Here is a 22,151-nt window from a genome sequence, read left to right on the forward strand (position 1 = left end):
CTTTTGTGTTGTAGCCAAACCATGGTAAAATTGCCGTTGAATTTCACATTGTTTTGTAGATTGATTGCTGATTTGCATACAGTCAACTCCCACCCATTTTTTTTTTTTTTTTACATCATTATATACTCTATTCTGGGTTTGGGCTTCATCATTTCATGTATTGAGTGATTAGAAACATACCATAGCATGTAGTATGTAATGACAGCATGACCAAGTCAACATTCCTTTTTAGGAGCTCAATCCAGATAAAATTGCGTTGCGCCATTACAGTCAAATTGATAAAAATCATCCAACCATTGGGTGACATCATTCATCATCAGTATATCCTGTGCTTATTTTTTGTCCTTCCAATGAATTCGAGTTAAATAAGCATATGATGTCAAGATACAAGCGGTGAACTGCATATTCCAAAAGCACATTTCTTTCATGTGTGTGTTTGGCTTATTTATTGGTATCCTCCCTGAAATGTAAAAAAAAAAAAAAAAAAACGAACAGCACTTTAGGTGTTTTGTGCCACTTGCTTCGCCAGTACTGGACCTGCTGTGTGATGATTTAAGAGCCGAGGCATGAGCGGGACAACGAGAGGTTTCCAAGTGATGATGTAAAGACAGGAAACAGGGGCCTTAAATTAGGCCACAAGCTTTCCACTGTTGTTTTGCACCTTGTTCAGTGAGGTGACAGAACTCTGACAGTTTTCGCTTGTGCTAGCCAGGGACCTCCTTAGTCCGGCATTGGATTGCCAAAAGTAAACAAAGCACACATTTTCTGTCACGGTGGCTGGCAAAACATTTTAGCACCTCTGAACTTCCAAAAGACGGCTATGAATATAAGACAGACTCGCTATTTGTAACCCCAGTATCAGTGCCCAACATATGTCTTTAAGATAAAGACATGTTTTTCCTCCTTGTCAAATTTCATTTTCATTTTATTAACCAGGCTCATTGTCACAGGAATGTCCTCTACACCTGGGCATCACTACAAGTGGAGAAGTGAAACAACTGGAGCTCACCAGAAAACAATTTAAATATCAATTACAGAGAAGTCAACACCCAAAATATCTTTGCAATAATATGTTCTATGGACCTTCACTCGTCTAAACATGGCCTTCTGATTAATATCGTGTTCGTGGAATGTGAGTTAAGCAGCAAAATCCACCCGTTTTTAGCCATCTCAGGGGGCGGCCATTTTGTCACTTTCTGTCGACTGAAAATGACATCACAGTTGCTCAGGGCTCAGGTAACGACCAATCACGGCTCACGTTTTCTGAAGCTGAGCCGTGATTGGTCATTATCTGAGCCCTGAGCAACTGTGATGTCATTTTCAGTTGACAACGTGGCAACATGGCTGCTCCCTGAGATGGACAAAAACAGGTGGATTTTTCTGCTTAACTCATTTTCCACAAACGCAATATTAGTGGGGCGGCATAGAACATATCCTTGTAAAGAAAATGTTCAGGTTGACTTCAACTTTAATAAATAGGAATTGAATTAACACAAACTTTCAGTAGGATATCCAAATACCCAAATATTTGATAGCCGCGGCCCTAAACTGATCACTTGCTGAGATAAGAGAGAAATGACGGAACACGGATGTGCGAATATCACTTGGTAGGTCTAGGAAGTGTGTGTGGATCATCACCATCATAACTGGTGTAAAAAGAGCCTGTCTTGTCAAGGGTGTGTGACTCACATTCAGAGTGTTTGCGGGTCACAGAGACGACATCCAAGAATAACAGCTTCGACACATTTGGTGCTTTTCATGTTTTAGGATCCATCAGTCTTTGTTGCAATAAACACTTGTGCATTGTTTGACCAGTGTTAGTATACACTTGATCTACTTTCTCAAGACCCGGTATTATGGTTGGAGTGTGATGATGGAGCCTCGTTTTCCTTTTATTTCTAAGAGCCCAAGCTCGTTAAAGATAAAAAAAAAAAAAAATTCCAGTAAAGTTCTGCACTCCTAAAAATGACAGAAATTTTAGCACTGGCGATATAATGGGGCTAATTGGATCGCGCGTGAAGAGGAAAACAAAGAGGACGCCAGCCTTTGCAATTACAGACAATCCTCATTCCCACTGGATAATTTATTCATTTTCTGAAAGTTTGACAATTGGTTTTAATTTATTTATTTTTGTTCTTCATCAACTCAGTTTATATGCTCATATTTCCCTCTTTCCTGGAATTATTGTAAAGCATTTTTTTTTTGCATTTCGTAACGACAACTTAGAAACCTTTTGGCCACATCTTTAAGTACTGTCTATCTCTTTTGTAACATTTTTTTAATCCCCTGTTCACAACCACTTGAAAGAAAATTATTAAATGTGATCCAGATGAAACTATACCCACAAAATTTGCTCGATTTATTTGGGTTACAAAGCAGAAAAAGTCCCTTTACTGCTATAAAGATGAAAGCTGTTTTCTGAGTTAGACCTACTGAAACTAAGAAAACATCTTTTCTATGAGAGATTATTCTTTTTGTCCTGGACATTCGTTTTCTAAACAAATATCCCACTTTATTGAACCACAGTAATAACAAAAATATTGCAGCAAATAAACATTTTTTTTTAATTGCTAAAACTATCTCAAACTAATTTATTTATGGTGTTATTATCAAGTCTACCAGGGGGTGGTCCCTATATGTGAGACATTAAAGGGGGAACCCCTCAATACCTGTAAAATATAAAGATCAAATTAAAGGTCGGACATCTGAGTATACTCAGTGTGTCCACATGCTGAGCGGACCAAATAGAGCTGCAGAATGAGCGCTGTGTTGGGAAAACCGAGGTGTTTTCATTTCTCTAGTCACAACAATCTCACTTACATTAGACGTATTTGAGAACAATGATGCCAAGCCCTTCCTGAACACTTTCAGAGGACCGTTCACATACATGATGCAGTGGTTGTCTCATTTAACATCCATATCTCCGTGCCAACATCCACATCCAGAAATGAACATGCCAACCCAAAGTTATCTAAACGTGAGAAAACAATGTGGCCAATAAACGGTCCGGAAAAGGCCTCCACAGCTGAACAGGCCATGAATTTCATTGCCTTAAAAGTCGCACAAATTTTTGACTGAACGGTAGACAAGAGGACAGCGTATCGCGGGAAACTTCAGCGAAATTCACAAGACCTCCGCAATAGATTAGCTCATGGAAGCTCAGTTCTCCTATCATTAAATGATTTACGACGCACGTGTTTTGATTTTTCTTTTACTTTTTGTGACACTTTTCCATTCCAAAAGAAAGGACCAGCAGGACCACCATTTTAGGTCTCAGCCTGAAAGACATATCCACCTTCCCACCGATTGATCATGTTAAACTGCTTAACTTGTACCACAGTTGAGGATGAGGATAAAGGCTTTATGATGGCAACAGTTTTCAACCTGGAGTCTTTTAACTTTAGACGATTTCGGCGGTAGACCAGCATCCAGCAACTGACCTTCGAGGTTCCATTGTATTCATAAAATGTCATTGCTTAATTTCTCACACTAAAATCTGAGTCATTGCTTGTGTGGTAAATTCCTCCTATCTGCCCTAATAATTCCGTTCAAGGGCGGCATAAGGAAGTTTTAACAATGTCTAGGAAGTGTGTTTGTCTGCATGAGGGAAATGAGTGTAACACTACTTAAGCATTTCCAAGAAGTGGGTTAGGAACTGCGGTCCTATTCTACACTATAGTTTCCACACAATGTATGTATGTACCCAAATTGTGATAGAGCAGGAAACTTTACTGTTATCCTCTTATGATAACGTCACTGTATAGGAGAAAGTTTTCCCATGTCTCAAGTTCACCCACAATGGCTTGTCACCATCTCACTTAATGATTACGATATCTTAAGTGTGTCTTTCACTGGACACCAAGTGACATGATGAAAAGCCATGTCATCAGTGTCTACACTGCCTAAGAATTCCTTCTCTCACTCAGACAATCTTTGTGGCGGATCAAACATTCCTAATTCTGATTGCTTAACCGAAAGCCTGAGAACTACGATGAGGACAAAATTAAACATTCTATAGTTATTAAAACATCAAATACTATGGTTTTTCTGCAATGCCTTTTCAGTCCTGCTTAATGGAGTCTCGTATATATGAACCGTGTTTATTGGTGAAAAACGGAAATCCCATGGTTAATAATTGGAAGTACTATCACGTCAAAGCCCAAAAGGTCAATGGCGATGTCAATTTTATTTGTATAGCACATTTCATATGGCAAGCATGAACACAATGTCCTTCAATATAAAAATCAAGATGGCAATACATTAAAAATGCATTTTAAAGCAAACAAACAAACAAGCAAACAGAAAAGCTAATTAAAAGCTAGTGAGAAGAGATATGAAGATTACATTTAAAGCAAATTATTGTTGGAGATTAACATAGGTCCAAAGGCAAAGAGTTCCACAGTGTTGGACCATAACGTTTTTGGAATGCCTGATTTGTTAAGACAGAAAGTTCATTACAGTAATCTAAACAACTAGACGCAAATATACTAACCAATTTTTCAGAGTCTGATACAGATAAAAGTGATCTAATTTCAGATATGTTCCTTAAATGATAAAACACGGTCTTGGAATTCTGGGTAATACTCTTTTCAAAGTTGAGATCCTCGTCAAAAATTACACAGAGGCTTCTGACGTGCTCACTGTGTTTTACAGATAAGGGAGTCAACAGTGATAAAACCCGATAGCTCAGAGCCTTCGGGCCTACCAACAAAATGTCTGTTTTGCCCTCTGAAATTGGAGAACGTTCTCTGTCATCCATTGCCAATGCACTGGATGAGATCCTCAAGTGGGCTTACGTGGTCGGCAGAAACAGATGCATATAATTGTGTGGCATCAGCAAAAGAATGATACGATATGTTATGCTGTTGCATAATGGAATCAAGTAGGAGCATGTTTAAATTAAACAAGAGAGTGCCAAGAACGGATCTCTGGGGAACGCCACGCGGAAAGATTACATGATCTGACCTGTGGTCACCAAGACCAACTGAAATAATCTATTGACAAGATAGGAGGAAAGCCAGTAAAGAGCAGTCCCCCTGAGGCCCATATGGTGTTCAAGGCGATGACGTAAAATGGTACCGTCAACCATATCAAAAGCGGCAGTGAGATCGAGCAGAACCAGGATACAAGCTTTATCCGAATCTGAATTGAATGTCAAAGCCAAAAAGGTGACTAGCGAAAGGCACTGCACAAAATCAAGCCACGTTTGAGGAGCTCAAAGTGGGAACGTCCATGTTTGTACTTTGTCATTTTAATCCTTACGTTTCATTTTCATGTGAATAAACCCATGTATTTTGAAATCCCATTTTGAAACCCAGTCATGACTCAAATAAATAATTAATAATAACCATTATGACGTGCGCACATTCCTTGATTCCGTGAGTTCTTTTCTTTGGAATCATATTAAATACAATCACATTCATTAAACAGGTTGGACCCATACAAACTTGGATGTTAAGCTCAATTGCATGCATGGCTTTCCTGCAGGTTGTTCTTAAAAATGTTAATGCCAAAAATGTGTCACTCTGTGGCCAAGTCTGGCCCTAACAAGAGCTCATCAGTTTTCCCCTGGTGCCTGATGTCCACTACCCCATCTGGAGCCTTGTTTGGGTGAGTACATCCACCTGCCAAAGACCACGCCGCTGCCTTGTAAGTTTTGGAATAATTAAAGCAGTTTGTGGGAATCGTTTTCACTTGTGGATCAAAAGACTATTTGGCCATGTGGGGATGCATAAGTCCTCTTTCCAGAAAGCAGCACAATTTGATCTAGTTCAGGTATGGAATTTTTGGTTTAAAGGGGAAGTCAACCCCCCAAAATGCACCTTCACTTCTGATTAATATTGCGTTTGTGGATATGAGTTAAGCAGCAGAATCCACCCGTTTCTAGCCATCTCAGGGGGCGGCCATTTTGTCACTTCTGTCGACTGAAAATGACATCACAGATGCTCCGGGCCCAGGAAACGACCGGCTCACGTTTTCTGAAGCGCATTTGTCTGTATTTTCTGTGTTAATAACATCTAGCTTAGTGTTACCTAAACAGAAACAGTACCAACAACCCTCCAATTGGGGAGGAACCCCAATAGTATAGGGTGGCGCTAATACAAACAAAAACAGATTTTCATAGAGCGGGATCAACGCAGACAGAACCCACTCAATGGAACTGCCCATCCCCACTATCACAACGGCTTACCGCATATGTACTTACTAACTTCTTGCCATATGGTTCTAGTGTTGCCAATACTAGTACTGTAGCCGAGCTAGGCAGCACCATCCCGCCTTCGCACCCCACAGTAGAAATGCAAGCCAGATCAGGGTTTACCATTCCAAACAGTATTGTGGGGAACCAAATGTACCACTTGTTGGAAACATGTTGAACCACAGCAGAATGAGACTAGTGTCACTGTCTGATCATCTGCATGATAACTCTCTCGGTAGTTATCCAGTAGAGCACTCAACAGGAAAAATGCCAACACTCGACCAGTGAACAAGGCCTCGTTGTATCAATAGCAACCCATACGTGCAGTGTCACACGGCAATTTCCCACAAACGTTACGAGAAGTACACAGCACAAAGGGGAAACAAGGTGAAAACAACACCATCTGTACAAATGCACTTGTCATTTGAGCATGGAACCAACGCAGGCATGGAAGTTTGATGTCTGTTGATGCTACCAATAAAGATAATGTGTTTCTGTTCAAGGAGCAGATGTTGGCTTCCTCCCATATGACCTCATGTTCATGCATTATGCTCGTGTCAGAAAGAGAGAGTCTATTGAATAAAGAATGTTGTTTCGTGCTTTAAACACAAGCATAATAATGCACGGTCAATGTAAATACCAATATTCCATTACATTACATTGCAGCAACACGACAGCCATAAAGAAGTCCTCATTTACAGTGCCATAAATTCCACTTTGACCTCCCCCAATCCTTCAGTGTATCGTTTAATCGGAGCCTTTTTTTTTTTTTTTGACAAAAACAACATTCAACTTTGCCTAAAGGAAGGGAACCAGACTGAGCTTAAATAAGGGAGCGAATAAAAGAGGACAAACACTTTTCTCGTCCAGAATACACTTGTGCCTCAACTCAGCTGGTCCAATTTGTCACAAATCAAACATGGAAAGAATGGTCACATGCAGACTACAGCATTTGGTCAATGCCCTCCCTGTGTTTTGCTTTCTAATTCATGATTTACTGCAATCATACGAGCTTGTTATTGCATGCAATGTTTGTGTTGGGAATATCGTGCGGCACAAGTTGTGATTGGCTAAAAATGCGCTAACCTGCTGCAGTGGGACTTTGTGAGTAAAATGAGTTGAATTGTTTGATTAAATGTCATAAACTCTGTGAAGGTATACAACACTTCTGTAAGGTTAACAACCAAGTCTGAACACGTTTTATGTATTCACTGCCACCTTATTTGCTTTTCATGCAATTATGTCATGTTGAGTATGTTTAAGTTAGGCGTCATTTATGAATGTCTCACTTAAAGAAAAAAATTCTAACTGAAGCAAATTACAGGGGGAAACATTGGAGGGTATACATGTATTTATACTAAATACAGCGACTGGATAGTGTCAAGGAAACAATATGTAATTAATTTTCAGTAACATTCCTTTTCTCTATTTCTATATTTTTAACTGTAGTAGATAAACTGTCTTTCATATTAATGCTTCATTTGCATTTACCTCAGTATTCTATAATGCATAATAACAGATCTGATATTGTTTGTTGTAATAAAGATTCATTGTTGAAAAATACATTAGAAAATACCTTGAAATAAAAATCGCAACTCATATCGCAGTCTCTATTAGATTTATTTTCCATAATTGTTCAGCGCTAGGAACGACACAAGTCATTTGTGATTCATTATAAAACTTAAAGCGGAAGTCAATCCAAACATATTTTTTTCTAGAATCTGTTCTATCCAGGCCCACCAGCTGAAACACGCCATTCTGATTAATATTGTGTTTGTGGAATATGAGTTAAGCGGCAAAATCCACCCGTTTTTAGCCATCTCGGGGGGCGGCCATTTTGTTACTTCTGTCCACTGAAAATGACATCACAGATGCTCAAGTAACAACAAATCATGGCTCAGCTTCAGAAAACAGGTGGGCCATGATTGGTCATTACCCGAACCCTTAGTAGTTGTGATCTCATTTTCAGTCGACAGAAGTGACAAAATGGCCGCCCCGGGTGATGACTAAAAACAGGTGGATTAACTCTTGTTCCACAAGCGCAATATTTATCAGAATGCCTTGTTTCAACTAGTGGGCATGCCTAAAACATAGTCTTGAAAAAAAATGTTTGTATTGACTTCCACTTTAAGAACTGAAAACAGTCAATAGAATTGCTTAGATTCTATTTATAGGCAGAGTTCAAAGCTTTATACAGTATGTGGTGTGCATCTTGGGTCACCCCACACATTTTCACTGGAAATATGGGTCTGGGGTTATTCCAGATCTAATTTGATGGAATACACAATAAGCTTCCATTGGCTTGAGAGTGACATACTTTCTTCAACCTCATCAGTCATAATTCGGTGCTGTATATGAAAACAAATTTAACATGTTGCAATCCATAATTAGGGTTTGAAAGTGCCTGGTTCATTCTGAAAACAACCTTCCAGAAACAAATCAAGTGTGTAAAATCATCATATAAACTACAAGGATACTGCAGCTTGATTTATAGATATATCTTGATTATGATTCAAAAGAGAATCATCAGACAGGGTCATTGAAGTGAGCTCGGATAAATGTGTTTTTTTTTTTTTTTTCTGGAGGGAAACAGAAGAGTTCTCACCTCGCCTCATAATCGAGTAACCGTGTATTTAGTCTGAACAGCCAAATTTTGGCTCAACTCGACATAAATCAGCATGAGGAAGTGTGAACACTAACAGCGGATGCCACCACTATGACGAATGCTGTGTGTTTTGGAGCGCACATCCCATTAGCTTTCGTGCAACATGCAGCTCTGTCAGATTTGTGTCAGTTGGAGTAATGACGCTGTCTGCAGCATTCGCCAGTAAAAAGTACCTCTATTCCGTCTCTTCTATTTTAAGTCCCAAAACGATAACAAAGATATGGACTATGACATTCTTGTCAGCACTGAGGTATTTCCTGACTAACGCAAGGATTCTGAGTCTGTAGTTGGGGATATTTGCAATGCGTGTGCCAATGTCTTGCTGTGATTCAATGGTGCTGTAGCAAGTGCAAATGGCGTCTAAGTCTTGGAATGCACGGTACTATTTCAGAAATTCTGCTTTACATTACACTTGTTAATCATCTATGACGGAAATTCAATGCTATGACGGAAATTCCACTTTTTCCAAGAACCCAAATTATCGCAAACGTTCCGTCTAGATAAGCCGGTTCGCCCTACCCCACTCTTATCGTTGAAAATATTTAGTCGATTGCGTTGAGAAACCAGCTCACTAATGAGCATTATATTAAACTGCTAAGCAGTCAATAAAGCACATATAGTCAATGTGTGCCTTTGTCCTTACTTCAATGTTGGCCTGTGACGCTGTGCTAGCACGAAGGGAGATTGCAAACTTGGACGCCGGACCGGAGAGACTGTTAGCTTAGTGCCAGCTAGCTGGTACGACAGAACATGGATAGATTTAAAACCAAAGGTGAAAAAAAAAAAGGATTTCTGCCGTTAGCCAGAACACGACGAGGTATCCTGGAGGATAAAGTTACGTTATTTAAAAGGAAAACCTTTCCGTAGGTTGACACAGCTGTGCGATGGCCGCATATGTACACTCTGATATGTTTTCTGAGTGTACTTACCATTTTGATCAAATTGGACTTTTCATTTGTTGGACTATTACGATGGGGTTTTGGGCAAAAGTACATTTAGTAACCCATTCGAATGGGTTCGAGATTCGGCGGTTTAATAGTAAACGAATATGCGAACGTGCATTAGATGTACGAGTCCAGGCACTTCTTAATAGGATTAGTAATCTCATTGTGAACGATTTCCACATGTAACAACACTATGTTGGCAACATTCACCTGACAACCAAACATAAACAACCCCAGAGAATGTGATGACCAACAAAAGTAGAATTTCTTGCTAGCATCAAGACTAACAACTGCGTGACAGCTAGTTAGCTAGATAGCTAATAACAATCTGAACTATCATTTTCCCTTCACACTTTTTGAGGGTTGTTTTGTCATGAATCCATTTGCAAAAGCCTAGAAGTAAAATAGAATGATCTCAATACTTTTACAATTTAACAGGAACAACTCACAAAAAAATATTGTCTCCTCAAGCTTAGCAGTCTTAATTCAGAGAAAACTATTTAGATGAGCCCTGAACCCATTTCCCTAAATTTCCAAAGCACAATTTGAGAAAGACCGCCCCCTTGTGCCAAAATGTAATGTGTGTGGAAACCAACTGGGGTGACGACCAACCGCATTTTTCCCTATAGAAATCAAGAGTGTAAAATTGTGGGGATGATTGTAGGCTATTTCATTTTCTTACAGCCTTTTAACTGCTCAAACCATTTCTGTGATACAAGCGGCTTCTGATCCTCACGCAGGTCATCCTGTTCTGGCATCACATTGCACGCGGCGCTTTAGAAATGATTCACAGGCACAATGTGTTTATGCTCCGCTCCGTTGTCAGACAGTCTCTCGAGTCCTTTAGCTATCACAATGGAATAAAGCTCTGCTGCCTCAACTTATGATTCTCGTTATCAGACTGACAGTTGCCATTACTTTAACAAACTGACTCAGGATTACAGCATACGGCGGGCAGGTTGGTGTTTCATTCAATTGGCATTCTTATCTGAATCCGATGCCAATAGTGTCCTCACTACCTCCACGGCGGCTTTTCACATACGCGCTCGCCAGTCGCCATGTCCCTCTGATTGCTGCATCCCCGTGCCGAAGGTGACTTCATAGTATTTAGTTACTTTTCCCTAGTAACGAATGTTAACACGACAAATCCAAGCAGCTGATGCGAAGCCATTTCGAGAGGTAATTGTCAGGCTGTGTGGGTCGCTGCTCCTCGGTCTTGCAGCTGACGCTCTCAGATAAGTATGCTTTGTTATCCAAGCAAGTGTTTGGCAAAAAAAGTTCAATTCCTTCTTGATGGGGGACTTTCTCTCTCCTACAAAATGTGTCTCTTTGCCCCCCCCCCCACTCCCCCCACAACCCCCAACCCACCCCCCTGTCCTTGCTGGCAACAGCACTAGTACTGCTGGCAAGAGTGACCAGAATAAAAACAGCAACAACAGACAGGGTGGAGGGAAAAAAAGCAAAGTGATGCATTGAAACTGAGCTTTTGCCGTCTTTTTAATCCCATATCGTTTTTTTTTTGTTTTTTTTTCCCCCTCACCACTACTCGACTTGTGTTAATTAGGTAGCGGAGAATAAAACCAGCTCATCTGGAGAGGGGTGGTGCATTTGGGAGCGAGATGGCTAACGGAAAGGTTCGTCTGCTCCTCCGTGGACTCTTCCTCGTAGCGGCGATTCAGCCCACTCTGCAAGGAGGTAAGCATGTGTCGCAGGTCAATGGAATTCTTAGCTGCACATGACTATGTAAGAGCAGGTGCGAAGCTCGTGATGATTTGCCATCTTTAAATTCGGGAGAAAGTTTTATTTCTGTTTTTAGGAGAGAAAAAAAAAAGTTTTCAATGACATTCCCAAATCATGTTGTCGTTTCTTCATTCAAACGTGATCATATTGTGATCATATTCAGCATTTATGAACGTTGTTATTTTTGTCTTATGTTTTGTATTCTTGACGAATCCCTGGTTAGTTGTGAAACCAAACCTCAGTGGAAGAACACATTCTTGTTAATATTTTCATTCTTGGCAGTGCATCCGTATACGCATTGCTAATAAGTTGGAGATGGTGGTCAGTGGTTTCCTGGCCTGGATTGTTGACATTTTGTTACCTACAAAACTGTCCATATTTCATTCATTCGGCGATATAACGAGTTGCGTGCTCAAGTATTTCCTGATAACAAGTGTGCTGACTGATTTCCAAGCAAAGCACTTTGACAGTCATCCAAAACTCTGTCTCAACACTCCAATAAAGAAATTATCTCTGCATGCTTGCAAAGTGTGTCACACTGCTTACTTCAAGCATGCAAGGTGAATTACTGCAGGATCCATCCCAAAAATGTAGTCCTGAGACAGAGGAAGATCTCTTTTGTCTTGTATAAAACATTTTTTTTTTGTCTTCTTCACAAATAATGTCATAAATCATAATCCAAGCCCTTCCTATAGATTTCGCTCCTCACTTTCCTTTTTGAAATGTCAGATTAATGCTCTTTTACTCAACATCCGCTGTAACTACACAATATTAGATACAATCGCATAATCAAATGGGTTATATCAGAAGTATGACCTTAGAACAAGCTAGTCATGCTTTTTTTTTAACCGACAGTCTACAAGTACACTTTGCACTTTGTGCGACTACATCAGCAGGGACTCAAAACCACTCGTCGTTATCTCATTTCAAGCTGAATTGCTCCTGGATTGAATGTGGTTTGATTGCGCAGGCGGTCCTAAAAGGGATTTATGTTCAAACAAAATTTCACAACGCGGTCGCAGATAGAAAGACGTCTGGATGCTATCGCTTGATTTCGCTCGCTGCTCTCTCTATCACAACCACCAGCTGCCCCATTGACTGTTTTATCACCAATTTGATGTTAAACAGAAGCAACAGCTGCTCCACATGCTGTCATATCTGCAGGACGCTCTTCAGCAGTTGCCAATATTCTTGTTTAAATTCGCATTTTCATCGTACCGAACATCATTGTCGGAATTCACCTCAGACAGACACGTTTGCGGACAGCGTTATGTACAAAAGTAGACCATGTGTGTAGCTATGACACATGGGTGGGACAATGTGTCCTGGGTGGACGGACACAGGTGAGAATATGAGTGTCTTTATTGACATGAATAAATACAACTTAAATCTGCCGGGTCTACCAAGAATCAATTGAATATAAAACTACAAACATGCCTTTTTAAAGGGTTCATTTCAGGAGCCCTTTGACTTTCCAGCTTATCTATTTCAGACAGAGAAAGACATTGTGTGTGTGCATGCCTTTCCTCCCACTCTCACTCCGTCTGTGAGTTTACTTTTCATCCCTTTTCACGCTACTTTGGTTCAGTTGAGCTTTTCTGTCTGTGTCAGCCCACCAACTGATCAACAGTCACATCCAAACCAGGCACACAATAGTCCGGACCAAATTCTATTGCGTTCATTACGAATACAAAATGTTGTCATATTTCAGCATCTGTTTTTTGCTGGATGGGTTTTTTTTTTTTTCCACTCATCTCAGCGGAGGTATGAAACGTGTGCCAAGAAAGGAACCATTAAATTTGGAGCTCATCAATCATCGAGCATTTTTCACACAATTATGATGGTCCCTCCCTTTCCCAACAGGATTGTAAGGATTATGTGGAAACATAGCTTCCTTGAGTGAGGTTTGCGCTCTCTCAATGCTTGTCCTCATCCTCTTTTTTTTTTTTTTTGGTGGGCCAAGTGGGCATTTCCGATGTAAAGAGATTCAATTGTTAGACTCAAAAAGAAAAGGATTCATCCATATAAAGTGTCTTTTTCCTTCAAGATGGCTGCCTTGATTCCAGCACGGCTTTCTCATCACACCATAGCAGGTCAAAAGGCAGCAATTATCAGTATTGGCTGAACTTATTACAAATCTTGATTGAATCCATCCATAACATCATATGCTTCTTAAAGCAACTCCATCTGTGTGCGCACCAAAACTAATGGGAGGAATCGCAGAGCCTGGTCCTAGGGTCAAGTATCTATGAATAACATGAAGATTATTAGCACTCCAATTGGACTCGTTTCATGTGCTCAGAGCACTTGCATTGCTTGAATTATGATCGGGCGAAAAGCACGTCTGAATGTTTTCCATTGACAAGTGTAAATGATTTATGGTCCCCGGGGAAACAACTGGGAAAGGATTTGTTAATAAATATGTCCACTGTCTTGTTAGAGAACCATATGGTGGGACTGAGTACAGTATTTGTTTGGATCACTAATACAAAGTATCAAGTAGATTTGGCAAGACAATTAAAAACAAACCTGCCAAAAAACGTTTTTTTTTTTTTTTGTTTTTTTTTTTTTTTTTAAATAACGCGTATAATTATTCCAGTTCAGTCTTCAACAGAAAGTTGAACTATTTACACAGATTCCATGAGTTGCCTATTTGAAGAGTGACCAACTTGCAATGTGTTCTACATTTGTAAAGAAAAAGCAACTAGGAGTCGTTCGAAAAAGTTGAAGCAAAAATGATATTTACTTTTCAATTGCTGCCTTCTCTTGGTGGGATATGCCTTTACAGTCATGTATTCCCTAGTACTATTATTATTCTTACATTAATCATTACAATCTTAATAACTTAATGATGTCAACCAATCAGTTTTTAAGATTGTACAAACATCATGACCTAAACCTTCAATCTTTAGAGCAGGGGTGCCAAACTCATTTTTGTCAAAGTCGACATTATGGTTTCCTTTCGGAGGGCCGTCGTGACTGTGAAACTAAATAAATGTGCAGACTCGTATTGCATGTACGCAACAAATTTGGGAATAACTGGTTTTGAAATCAGATGCCAGTACGCACTCTTTGTTCAAATATTCTTGCATTTATCGTAAAAGGCGGGGTTGGTAAATGAAAATAAAATGGAAGTCATAAAAATGCTAGCAATACCTCAAATTTTTTTAACAGTGAAGACACTTTTTGTGTTGTGCTTTTGGTACATATCGACCCTTCCACAAAGGTTTGACGAATTCAGTTGTGGTCATGTGTAATGCAGTGGAATAATACACAAACGTACACTCACGAAATAAGATATCAATTGTCTCTCGTGTTCACATCTAGCAGGGACGAACTACAAAACAGTTCCTCGACCGTTTAGTAGTGGACGCATAGTTTGCTTGCCACAATTAAGTGGACAAAAGGGAAAATGGGAGTTTGATGACTTCACTATCCTAATTGCAATTGGGCTAGTTTCACACTACTGGAAGTTACTTTGGCTCATTTAAACCAATCAATTGAGATTGTACGGCATATCCTCGCGGTCCAAAATATGAGGGATTCCAACATTAGCTCAGAACTTCTGGTTGATTCCCAAATCTTGATTCCCAAGGTCAGCAGTGCTTCAGGCTTTATTGATAGAGACTTCTCGAATCCAGGTCTCAATCCAATTTTTTGGCTCGCGCGAGAGGCGGCCGCAATTCATTGGATTCGAGTGATGCACCGGGATCGCATTGCTCATCAAGGTCGACTGCAATCAGAGAAAACATCGTCAGAGATGGTGATACAGGTTTCTTTCCTGCCTTCCAGTGCTGCATTTACAAAGGCAATTTCGGTTTGATGACATTTAGCGGCTCGGTGACTTCACTCCCGTTGCCAGGAGCCTGCTTAAAAGCCTTGAATGGCTTGGCTCTTGTGCAAGAACTGTTATGAACATTTATGTTTGCTTGGCCCTGGTTCTGTACCGGGTAAACCCTGGTAGATTTGACAATTTTATCCACAGCATTCAGTTTTGCATTAAAGCTAATGTCCTCTGGCTGAAGTCTCGACAGCAGTAGCCAGAAGTCGTTAACATTTTGGCAAGTGGATTTTCTTACCACCGCGACTACTGTGAAAGGTGTTGCAGGGTTCAGACCGGCGGTTTGGAGTTTTTAAAATTTTTTTATTGTGCTTTATAGTTATAGGGGTCTATTTTCATAGACACAGCACGTGCGCTCGGTGTAAAAACTGGAAGAGTTAAGCGCGTTTGAGAATTTGGCAGACTGCGCTGCGCCGTGCTGGGCATCCCGGTGAACCGATGGCGTTTTCTTTTACACGCCCCCGGCGCATCTGACAATTTGGTGACAGAAAGGAGACTAGACTCTAGACCAGCTTGGAGAAGGGCTGTAATGTGGTGCGGCTGGTGTAGCGCAATTTTGATGGATTTGATCAAGGGCCCAGAAAGATTCTGCGCTCCGCTCATCATTATTCTCATTGTTTATCTGTGGTGGGCATTATACAAAATCTTGCTGGTCTTTCATTCTTCAGTCCGTCATTTTTCATGACGAACTGAATTGTAATCATCAGTCAGTCCATCAGTTAAATCCATCAGAGGTCCGTTGGTCCGTCAGTCGGCCCCCCCAAAAAGCCAGTGACGGACTAACGGATGCCGATTATACTGACGGATGAAAACGCACTTACGTCATTCGTTAGTCCGCCATTTTTAAAAGGTGCCCCGTTATTCGTCAATTGTCAGTGATGGATTGACGGACCGGTCCGTCGGTCTAACAGATTACCCGCCTCTGATGTTTATTAGATTGTTAAAACACCCTAATGCCCCGCTGCATTGCAATATGGTGGGGAGGGAGATTGTTGCGGTGACGCATGGACACGATCGAGGTCGAACGCGATCTCCAAGTGCCCGCTTAGCGATAATCTGTGGTGATCGACCTGACCAATTTTACATCATCCGCAAGTAGAGGTTACTTTAGTGTGTTGACTTTAAATTGACTGATTGACGCCGCATTGGCCAGCCAGTAAGTCGGCTGTGTTCACTCCCACAGTGGCGCACACGCCCCTTTATACCTGTGCCCGTCTACAAAACCAAGAAAAGAAAGAAAACTCCACCCGTGCGCATAGTCTGACTGCACGCTAGATTTTCACTGGGCACGAAAATAGGGCCCACAATGTCCGGGATATAAAACATATCCATTAACCTTGAAAATTGAGTGTTTCATCCAGTGTTTTTTTTTTTTAAGGATGTACAATGCAAAACCACAAAATTGCATTCCCACACGACACACCATGTACTTGAATCATTTTAGGTTAGTCCCAAACCTTGCAGATGAAGAGCAGTTATGAGAATATGTATATGGCACCAAATCATCACCGTTCCCTAATGACACAGCAATTAGCATGTAGATCGCCTTCAAGCTCTAGTTAAAAGCCAAGCTCTGTGTACTCACAAAATTGCTTGCATTTTTTCCGTTGGCCATGAGCAGGTGCAAAAATACCTGGAACAGTTCCTGATATTCTGTGCAACATTATAATCTGTACATAAACAATCGTCCAAAAGGGTTCCAAATTACGGAAACCAATATAAATCGTGCATTCCACTTGCTTGAAGTTTACATGCTTGGTGCTAATCAATTCAACCGTGACTCATTCTTTTGTCATGTCCAACTATGAAACAGTAATGATTAAATTCCCATTTAGTGTTCCAATCATTGGCTGCATTATAACCTCAAGGTTCAAGTGAGACAGTTCACATTTTGTATGGCCCAGTTCAGACGTGAGTAATGGCAGTGTGCGCATAAAAAAAATAAACGCATGAAATTGAATATCCTCAGATCAAAATCAGGTCTCAATTGTACATGGGTAAAAATCTGATGAAAAAAAAAAAAAATCACATATCTGCCAATGTGACCGCGTTGTGAGCAAACAGATCAGATATACCTTTGAGAGCTGGATGACCGTTTATATTTTAAGAGTATCTTATTCCTGAAATTGGCGACCAAATCCCAAATTGGCCACTAAACTGAACGGGGAACAACGAGGACCGTGTCGGTCTGATGCTGATTCTCTGTCAGAATCTAGAGTCACATTAGAGTGTCACGATAAGGTGAGTGTGTACACTTTTTGAACATTACATGTCCCTCACACCGTCACCCTTCCTCTTCCAACAAGCAGTGGAAGGAGTGACAAGATAGCAGGACAAGAGAGCTGTCACATGCTTGATAATCACAACCGTGCTGTCATTCTGATTTGAGAGATTTATATAACACGATCCATTTACGGGATTGGGATTCTGGATTCGTGTGACGGTCCTCAATCTGTACTTTTGTTGATAAGTGTCAGGTGTTACTTTTCCTAATGACGTCGACCCGGGGCTCACTGATTATGCATGGGGTTTGTCCGAAACAAATAAAGAGAATGCTGTTACTCTTTTTTTTTTTTTTTTTTTTGTGAGGTCGCCCGTGTGAGCAGCGTGCATGTGTTTTCTCAAAAGTTTTTCAAGCAACATGCAAACTGTTCCATCAGCTCTTGAGCTATTTAATACTTGAGCAGTTATTGCACAACCGCAGCACACTCCGAGGGAAATGGCCCATTACTCACTACTTTGTTTTTTAAATGAGGCAAAAATTACACTCTTAAAGGTCGCGATTGTGAAAACTGTTCATGGACATGGGAGGCACTACGGAAAAAAAAAAAAAAAAACGTCATTGCTGTGACTTGATTCAGAAACGGAGCAAGTTGTGACGTACATTTTCCTAACCCCTTTGCTAGTCACTTAACATGCAGTATGTGGCCCCAATGTACACGCACTGCACCTCATGTACCTGCCATGTCGAATAAAACATTCACTCTAAAAACAGTTGGGTCAAAAATGGACCGATCCACTAATTGGGTCAATTTGACCCACCTTCTTGTGTTGCTTTGTACAAAACTACCCAAAAAGTTGGGTCAAATTGACCCAAGTAGTAAGATCAGTCCATTTTTGATTTTTGAGTGTTCTATTCTCAGTGAGTTATTCTTGCCTAATGTCAGCTGTGATCGACACCAGCTCACCTGTGACCCTAAAGAGGATAAGTGGTGGAGAAAATAGAATAGATACCTGTAGAGCACCTAACACTGATACCTGTACAGTAAATACAATCCAATTTAGACAATATTTGTTCACCCATCCATTCATTTTCTACTGCTTATCCAACTGAGGGTCATGGGCGAAGCTGGCGCGTATCCCAGCTGACTTTTTGCAGAGAGCTGGGGTACGCCCTAGATTGGTTGCCAGTCAGTTGTTGGGCAGACAACAACCATCCACACTCACAATTTAAAGTCGTAAATCAACTGGACGCGCATAACAATACACAAGCATCCTCCACAAAGAAATGACTGAGCAAGTATTCAAACCCAAAACTAGAGTTAAGCACACTTTAATAAGAACCATTCATTTTGTTGTTGTGAGCGTGCATGTGTTACAGTATACCAGTGCTTCTCAATTATTTTCTGTTACGTCCCCCCCCTAGCAAGAAGAAAACAATTCGCGCCCGCCACCCACTCTCCGCCGCAACTATAAATAATAGCATTTGTCCATAAAATAGTTATAGGTACACCTCTGCATAACATCGTATCCTTGTTAACATAAAGAAAACAAAAAGAAAGAGGTATAGTTCAACGTGCCAACTACTGGAGTGGATGTGCAATTACACTTTATTGTAGTACGGCGGGAAAAAAGCATGTTCCCCAGGGTCACACGCACCCCCCTCAGCATCACACCGCCCCCCCCCCGGGGCCCCGCCCCACTATTTGAGAAGCACTGCAGTATACTGTGATTTGCGATGACGTTAATTAGTGGTAAGGCTCTCCTCCTCTGGAGTCAGATATAAAAATGTGCACCCAAAATAGAAGATTAGCCTATATTAATGTAATTATTATTATTATTATTCTTTGTTTTTTTACCCTTCACATGCAGCGGAGGGGACAGGGCGGCACTGACGGCACGTCCCCGATGTTTTAGTGGCGAAATGATCATTGCAACCTGGACCCTGTTATGCAGTCTGCTTGTTGTAGGCTATTTTTCAATCTCGAAGCTACGATTTTCATTAGTGTTAAGTGGTGCGGCTTTAAAAGAAAATAATTTACCAAACAACCCCTGAACTACAAAGTACTTCTGCCTCATAACATGGTATTTCCCTAAGCCTCACCAAGATTTTTAGGGCAGCATGACCCAAAAGCACATGAGTAATTCACATGGCCCTTACGACTCTTACAATAACTTCCAGATAAGATCACCAGTAGGAATTTTGGCTTAAGTGGTCAAATCATTTCTCCCCCCCCCCCCCCAACATTATTCGTTTAAGGTTCAAAGTCAACTTTTGAATCGTTTGCGGGCAATGCGACTGTGCAAAAGAGTTGTGATGAAATTGATCAAACGCATTCTGACGCGGATCAGTTCACACGGCGGTAGACGGTGGACTTGATAACCTCTGTTAAAATGGCACAGAAGCCCACAACCGGAGGAAATCTTGGGCATACGCATTCCCTCTTGCCTCGCGAGCAAAGCCCAGACAGGAAATCCTTCTGATTGTGTGGCGACGGAACAACCTCTCCGCCCTGGTTGGGTGGTACCTGCACCTGACACATCTGTCACAGTGGCAGTGGCACTGACACACTATACACATACACACGCACGCACACACATTACATTGACTTAATTTTAGATACGCCTGCGTAATCTAGATCAGGGATGGACAATTTAAACGCTGGGCCACAATTTCTCATCGGTGGCACAAATGCTATTTTAAATAATATGCCTGCGTGCAAAATATGTTCTTTTAATATATTTTGTAAGACATTTTCATTTCGTTTCGTACAACGAAGGGTTTGACGCACACAGCGAAATAAACAGTGCAAAGTGCATAAAAATGACCATTCAAGGATGGCACAAAATTGCTGAGCAAGTAACCAACATTAAGTGCAAGAACTCATTTTGCATATTTTTTCCACAACAATCAACTCGCTCAAATTGGTAATAATGTTTGTCCTGCATATCATTCCAAATGAGCCCAAAATCATTTGGTCTACTCACATTGTAGTATAAGGCAATATAAGACCCAGTGTAAATGCAATGATGACATGTCTCCATTAGTGGTGATTGTTGATATTGGAACTTAAAACGCCAGTCAACCCCTGCATATTCGTAGTGCGGGCATCCGCGGATTCACATATTTACAGATTTTTTTTTTTTTCCAATATTTTCCCCCCATTTCACTCCCGTTTTTTTTTTTTTATGGAAAAACATTTATGCACATATCCTATAGAGCTCTAACAAAATATATAAACCCTGCCTTTAAAATAATAATATTCAGCTTTTATTGACACTGTCATCGAGTTTTACTGCCCTAGTTTTAGTTTGCAGTATGGTAGAACATCACGGCTCAAAATATTTTTATGACTTTAAACTGAACATAATTATCTTTGTAGAGGCAGTATTTGTGTATTAGAACTCGTGGTCTATAAGTGTGTTATTGCTGGCAATTTTGTCAAATTGGTCGTAATCCTGTATGTTTTTCACTCAAATTAGGAGCAAGTGTGTCCAAACCTTTGCAGTCATTTTGGTGCCTAAACAGAAGTATAACGTCATCAAGTGTAACAATAATATTCTTTTCTCATTATAATAATGTGTACCTTGTAGTTCCTTTCGCACCGCAGTCTGCTTTTATGATAGGCACTTCAATAGTTGTCTCCTTAAGTGTTGACATATTTTGTACTAACCTCAACCGTAACAATAAAATCAATATTGATGTTATAATGGCAGAAACATAAAATACTTCACAGCTTATTAGCGAAAGCCCTCTGCAGTGCCTTGGATCATGTTTACATTTTTGGATTTCTCTTCTGGCACTTTTGGGTGGCTTATGTCATCCATTTTCATTTTGCTGGTTCGGACACTAATGCCTTGTAATGTCCTTGCAACTCCCCCCGCAGACGGCGCACAAAGCGCGGCGTTCACACAGTATGCGTTAATAAACACACAAGCGCCTTTGACATGTGCTTTTAATTAATTGGCCTCCTAGCGCATGTAAAGGACCATTAAGCAAAATCACTGTGTTCCCCCTCAGCACAATTCTCTCCATTGTGTTGCGTCAGTGGTGATACGAACCAGCTTTCTTCCTCGCAACATACAACGTTGTAACTTGGCGTCCGAGCTCACGCGCCGGTCCCTTCGGATTTTGTCCTTTGCCGTCCCATAACAAAGGCATTTTTTTTTCTTTTTTTAATTCTCCCATTTTTTTTTTTTTTTATTCCTGTTGTTGTTCTCTGAACCTCTAAGGAGTCAGATGAGAGTGGAGGCCAGAGTTTGCTACAGGTGGGGGCTGGGGGGCTCCACTGTGCAACTCTCTGAAATGACTCTTCCAAATGCAATACCTCATCAAATGAAAACTAAAATGTTCTCCTGAACTTTGTCTCATTTTGAAACAAACCTTTTTTATCTTGATCCTCGCAGGAGCCGTTCATTTTTAATGTAAGCCCGTCACAGCCCTGACCTGAGATAAACTTCGTTTTTAATGTCTGGGTCAAAAATGATAAATGCGTTTGGGAATGTGTTTATAATAAATGGGGTCATTGAATGGTCATAAGATAT

The 22,151-nt window shown here is 40.6% G+C and overlaps 1 protein-coding gene across 11 annotated transcripts in view; it reads left to right on the forward strand.

Moving 5' to 3' along the window:
* elna (elastin a) overlaps nucleotides 1-22,151 on the forward strand; it is a 74,956-nt gene that overhangs the window by 12,709 nt on the left and 40,096 nt on the right. For 8 of the 11 annotated variants that reach the window (XM_086035068.1, XM_086035072.1, XM_086035074.1 and 5 more), the window contains exon 1: nucleotides 11,236-11,500. In XM_086035068.1, coding sequence (XP_085891194.1) covers nucleotides 11,425-11,500 — 76 coding nt within the window. In that variant the 5' untranslated portion in view covers nucleotides 11,236-11,424. Of the gene's footprint in view, nucleotides 1-11,235; nucleotides 11,501-22,151 lie in introns of those variants that run through there. The other 3 variants (XM_086035069.1, XM_086035070.1, XM_086035079.1) reach the window with 2 other exon arrangements.

Source organism: Filicampus tigris, chromosome 7 (genome assembly GCF_054856515.1).
Source record: "Filicampus tigris isolate MCC_2025a chromosome 7, RoL_Ftig_1.0, whole genome shotgun sequence".
NCBI lineage: Eukaryota > Metazoa > Chordata > Actinopteri > Syngnathiformes > Syngnathidae > Filicampus > Filicampus tigris.